The 6194-nt window shown below is 37.9% G+C and overlaps 1 protein-coding gene across 1 annotated transcript in view; it reads right to left on the bottom strand.

Moving 5' to 3' along the window:
- Nucleotides 1-5881, bottom strand: part of LOC109228932 (pentatricopeptide repeat-containing protein At2g30100, chloroplastic) — a 12719-nt gene extending 6838 nt beyond the window's left edge. The window contains exon 1 of the mRNA XM_019394196.1: nt 4796-5881. Coding sequence (XP_019249741.1) covers nt 4796-5539 — 744 coding nt within the window. The 5' untranslated portion in view covers nt 5540-5881. The remainder of the gene's footprint in view (nt 1-4795) is intronic.

Below are 6194 nucleotides of genomic sequence, written 5' to 3' on the forward strand. Positions count from 1 at the left end.
GGGGGGGGGGGTCGAAGAGAGAGAAGATAAGGAAAGGGCTGCTTTGGGTCTAATTTTCTGTTAAAAAGAATAAAAAGTCCCAACGGTTAATGAAAGAGTAAGGATATTTTGGAAAATCCAAAAAGTGGATGCAGAGCTAAGTTGCTAACCTACTACAAATAGTACATTAGCAAGACCCATATATAACACATATTATACATATAATATAAAATAAGTCCATGTTTAATGACTTTGTTTTCTTGTTATGTGTTTTTGATTAATGTGCTTTTTTGAACATTTGTGCCTTTGATCATAGAATCGAGGGAAGGATCCAATTTGTATGCTTTTCTAAACATATGTGCATTGATTTCTTGATCCAGTCTATCTTGGTAGTAAAAATTATACATCATCTCATTATTCGCATCATATTATTTGAAATTTTCCTTATACTATGGCAAGACAAAACTATATCCATAGCAAACAGTAACAACAAATCAAATAATAAGTCTTTATTATGGATTTATTAGTCTTTAGACAAAATAAACTATTGCTTCACCAATTGTTTGAGCCATACAAGTTGTATCCATACAACTTACTTGGGATATTTATTTTTATCACAAAAAATGACGCATGTTGCATATTAGTTTAGTTCATCCTAAGAACTTATGGATAGAAAAGCAATAGGCGACACAGTTGAATATTTTTGCTACCAAATTTGATTTTTTGGCTCTGATACCAAGTTGACTAGGTAATATCAAAATCCCCCCCCCCCCCCCCCCCCAAAAAAAAAAAGAAGAAGAAACCTCAAACCCCAAACACTATTCAGTTGGAGATCCCTCTTATTTCATCAATTATCTAAATAGAAAAGGAGGAGTAGCTAAGAAGAATTGGATTGAGTGCTATAAAAAAATATTTAGAAAATTGGCAAATTAAGCATCGCTCTCTATGGTCTTGGATTTCAAATTTTTGGTAGATTTTCATTCATTCACGGTATTGCCAGCTACATTGCATGTGGTATTGACAAGAGTGTCAGGGAGGCCTATCTATTTTTGACCGAAAAAGTATTTAGGGTTTAAGGTTTTGAGGGGTTTTTTATTTGGTTTAGACCGTATCAAAGCCAAAAAATTAATTTGGTACAAAAATAATCAACCGACCATCTACTATTTTTATTTTCATAAGTTCTTCGAATGAACAAAATTAATATGTAGCATGCATCATTTTTGTGATAAAAATAAATGTTTTAAGTAAGTTTAAGGATACAGCTTGTATGGCTCATAATAATTGGTGAAATAATTGTAGTTTATTCTGTCTAAAGATTATTAAATACATACTAAGCATTCATGATTTGATCTTCCATAGCTTTTTGTTGGGGATAGTTTTGCCTTGACACAGTACAAGGAGAAGTTCAAATTATGACATGAATAACAAAACAATGCATGGTTCTTACTATCAAGATAGATTGGATCAAGAAATCCGGGCACATATGTTCTAAAAAGCACATCAATGGATCCTTCCCCGATTCTAGATCAGGGGCACATATGTTCTGAAAAGCACACCAATCAAAAACACATAACACAAGAACAACATCATTAAACATGTACTTATTTTTTCATAGAGCACCTATGCAAGCTCACTTTCAAAATTTCATCCATAGAGTCCCACATTCTTGTTGTATCGGAGGACATTATGGATAATTCCCTAGGTTTTGATACTCCTTTACTACAGCATTCTGTGAGTGAACATTAAGCTTAGGTAACACATCCATATTTGGTTCTTGAAAACGCACCGATCGAGTCTCCTTGAGCTTTTTTTAGATGAGTTTGCACAATTTTCATTTGAAGCCCTTCCCGCACTACTAGTACAATAGTACCTGGCATTGAATTCGACGAACGTACCCCATATCTTTGGATATCATTGGTCCTACTTGCTTCATGCTCCCTTGAGACTTATGGACGAAAACTAGAGGTGTCAAACGGGCCGGGTTGACCCGGGACCAGACCGGTTGAAAGCCGAACCGGCTCGGACCGGTACTTGGGGGGCCGGGTGGGCTGGGTTACTGGGGTTTGGGGGGTTGGTCCGTTCACTTTCATTCTGGTCAACCGGACCGGTCAAACCCGGTCAACCAAAATCCCTGTAAAACCGATTAACCGGCCCGGCCCGGTTTAATGGCTAGATTTCAATTTTTTTTTTTAAAAGGTTGAAGAACGCTGGCAACGGTCAGCTACCTAATGGCCGTTGCCTAATGTTATTATTGCACAAATAGCCCTTTTTTCGAAAAAAATTTTTATAAAATAATACTTTTTGTAATTACTAATTTAGCCCTTTGAAAAACTATAAATACACCCCCCCTTCTTCATTTCTTCACTCATCTCTCATTTCTCAAACTCATATCCTCAATTCAAGTCAAATCATGCCCCGTACTTCTAGAGTGCACTCATATGTTTGGGAACACTTTGAGGTGGTAGAAGAAAATGAAGAAGTTCACAAAGTAAAGTGCAAGAACGGTGGTCTAGTTTTAAATCTTCGTCTAAAGTGGGTGGGCACAAGTTGTTTAAGGAGGCATATGAAAAGTTGTCTTGAGAGTCCTCCAGAAATTCGTATTTAAGTTGATTTGAGACAATTTGTGTTATTTTAAAATTATTTGACGTATTTATGCTTAATGTTTTAGTTTGTTAGATTAATTTTGAAGCATTATTATGCAATGAAAATTTAGTTTCACTCTTTTTTTGTTAATTTACTTGTTGTTAAATGCAAACTTCAATTTGTAAGTTTGAAATAAAAAAAGCACTTGCAAATTATAATGCAATTTTTTTTCCATCTTCATTGTATTCTTTATATTTTTACTTCATATTCATATAAATTACAATAGTTATAAAAAATACAAAAAATATAAAAAAAAATTAACACTAACCCGGCCCGGCCCGGCCCGGCCCCTTGGACCTGTAACCCTTACGGTTCATTTTTTATCCGGATGGACCCGGACCCGTTAAGCCCGGTTAAGATTAACCCATAACCGGCCTGGTTGGGAAAACGGCGGTTTCATTTTTTCCCAACCCGGACCGGCCCGGCCCGGCCCACCCGTTTATCACCCTTAACGAAAACCCATATAGGCATATATTTTGATGGAGAATGAACTGGCCCAATATTGCCCAAAAGAAGACTTGGGGTTCAACATCATTTATAGCAAGTTGGCTATATGGACTAAGCCCAACATCCATCTCAGAAAATGGGTAAAACGGATTATCGTATCTGACCCACCGGTAGAGGGTTGTTCATCTCACATTGATTGGACAGGTAACTGCCTTTTCATACAAGATCAGAGCAAGCGAATATGTCAACCGAATATGAGAATAAGAAAGCTAAGGTATAAAGAGGAGAAAACCAAGCAAGCGTAGAACTGTTACAATCAGATCACAACATGAAGGTGGCACGGACCCATAAACGCCGCAACCTTTTGTATATATGAATATGTTGGAGATCATACAACATCCTTCATCTATCATCCATTAATAACACATATACAACAATAACCTGTCAATTAATTCATTTCTTTTCAATTTCTTTATCAAGATCTCGTTAACTCCAAACAATTGTAGTCATTTTTTATCACTACAAGCATTTACATCTTCTGTTATATTCTTTTGTTTTAAATTCTTGGAACCTAGTTCCTAAATACAACCCACACTTGCCCTAGTGCAACAATCTTGATCTTTCAGCATTAGGACCTATTACATATCACAGCTCAGGCCCAACTACAAAGCCTAGCCCAACCTTTGGGGCCTCATGCTTTTTGCTCTTTGAGCTTTAACCCAAAAAGCGCCTTAACGGTTGGGTTCTTGTACTTGCTGTTACATGGTCCCCAACTTTTCCTCCCAGTTTGACGTGGAATTTGCCTAAGGCAAGCTTGACGGAGAGTTCAACCGCCAGCACTTCGTAGATGTTACACTCATAAGGGACTCAACGTTGTGCTGAGTTTTCCCCACCACCATATTAGAGGAGGTACCGGCAATGATACCACTTGTCATGGTCTAGCTTAAATGCTTAAATATTGTCCACTCTAGCCCAACAATTATGCCTCACTGCCTCACGACTTTGTTCTCTTAAGCTTTAACCCAAAAAGCGCTTCAACAATTAGAACCATGCACTCGCCTTTATATGGTACTAACTTTCTCTTCCCATTTCGATGTGAAATTTGTGTAAGGCAAGCTTCACAGTAAATCTCCTATTGGGTTCAACTACCAGTGGCCATAGGCTGTTACTGGACTTCCAGCGAAGTGACCCATGATCCCGTAGCAAAGAAGTAGAGTCCCTTCGTCAACATTAATCGTCAAACTTTATTTGGAAATCATAATTCATGAATTTGGTTGCCACAACCTATCCAGGGTGACTCAAAATTTTTGCCAGCAAACATTCCACAAGTAATCTTATTTCAAGTGGCACAACAAGGCACACATGTTTCTCACAATAAGGATGCACAATGACAGAATACATACGAAGCTATCCTACTAATATCATGGGGGTTATTTTTTTCATTCCAATACCATCTACAGCTAGGAAGAGAAATCCTAAGCTGGAATTGATAGTAACTGGAGATAAGTATTTGTCACTAAGCATAAGACAGCATGACATTAACATGACCAAACTGAAGGACTTGAAAAGAATACTTACAAGATAGTCAAAGGCAGGACTCTTTTTTCTTTTAATCAAGAGTCAAAGCCAGGACTATATGACATCACCTTTTTAGTGGGAGAAATACACCAAATATTTACTGCTAACAAGTACTTAGCATTAAATTCAATGAGTATATAAGAATTACCATCATTTTCCAGGCAAGATAACCAGTGGGACCAGCCTTATGCCCATCTCCATTGCCATCTGAGTAAGCAATCTGCCTCCTCAAGACTTCCTTCACAAAAGACACAGCTCCCTCCCTCTCACCTGCGTCCCAATACAAAGAAATAACCTTCTCGACCATACTAAATTTGGGGTTCAACCCTACACAGTCCATATCCACCAGCAAGTCCACTACATCCCCGGCTTCACTCTTCGCCCCAATCAACTTCTGCACCCATCCACACATTATTGAAACCATCAGCTCCATTGTCTCCTTATCGACCCTATTCTCTTTCCTTAGCCACTCAAACACCTCCAAAGCACACCATGAGTCCCTCCCTTCTTGCGCAAAGTACACCAACACCAACTGCAACTCTCTATCAGATAACCTCTCATTCATTTCCTCAAGAACATCTGACGGTTCTCTTGTCATTCGTTCTAATTCCTCAATTGCCTCGAAAAAACCTTCACTCATCTCATTCTCATTGTCGCTCGTCACAAACCTATCCAATTCAACAGAATTATACAATCTAAATTGCCAGATTTTATTCCTCCTCGGAGTAACAAAACTAGGGTTCTGACTACAATCTGCACCCAGAACCTTTGAACATGATTGAGTCCTCAATTTCAACAAAGTCTGAGGAACAACCAAACGACGTCGTCTAGGAGAAACAGCGTTAGTTATCCCGAGGTAGGTAAAACATGCAATCTCATTAATAGTAGCCATATATCAGCTGTAATCTCCGCTTGAAAAAACACCAGAAATAGGAAAGTAACTGCTCAAAGAACGGGATGATGAACGGTTGAACTAGAATTCAGTTGCTTCTATTCTATTTACAATTTCTCGTCAACCAAATGGGAGTAGTGGAAACTGAATAAGATGTTGCTTCAGGAAAAAAGTGCTGTTTTAAAGTCGTAACATAGATGAAAGAGTGAAACGAAAGATATTTGAGAATCAAAGAGACTCAAGCGGCGTTGCTGCCAGCCGAAGAGACAACAAACAGCGGCACAGAAATGGTGTTGACTGTTGCTGCCTGTAACGTGTTCACTTGCAGATAATTCAAGGAATCTTTGATGATTTTAGAATTAGATAACATAATATATGCAATGACTTTAATACCCTTGAAAGCGAGACTTTCTTTTGTTGACGTTAATAATGGTAGCCTCTGTGTTGGGGCCAGGGCCTGCTTTTGGGTAAAGCCATTGAAGCCCAAGCTTTAGGCCCCAACTGAAAAGGAAAGATATTTGAATTTTTACATATTTATATACTATTAAAAACTTTATTACCCTCCCTACACAAGATTCAATTTAATTACTACATATATACAAATTCACCAATTGATACACTTTAGGAATTAAATGAGTATCCCTTTATATTAGGA

This window comes from Nicotiana attenuata, chromosome 7 (assembly GCF_001879085.1).
Source record: "Nicotiana attenuata strain UT chromosome 7, NIATTr2, whole genome shotgun sequence".
Taxonomy (NCBI): domain Eukaryota; kingdom Viridiplantae; phylum Streptophyta; class Magnoliopsida; order Solanales; family Solanaceae; genus Nicotiana; species Nicotiana attenuata.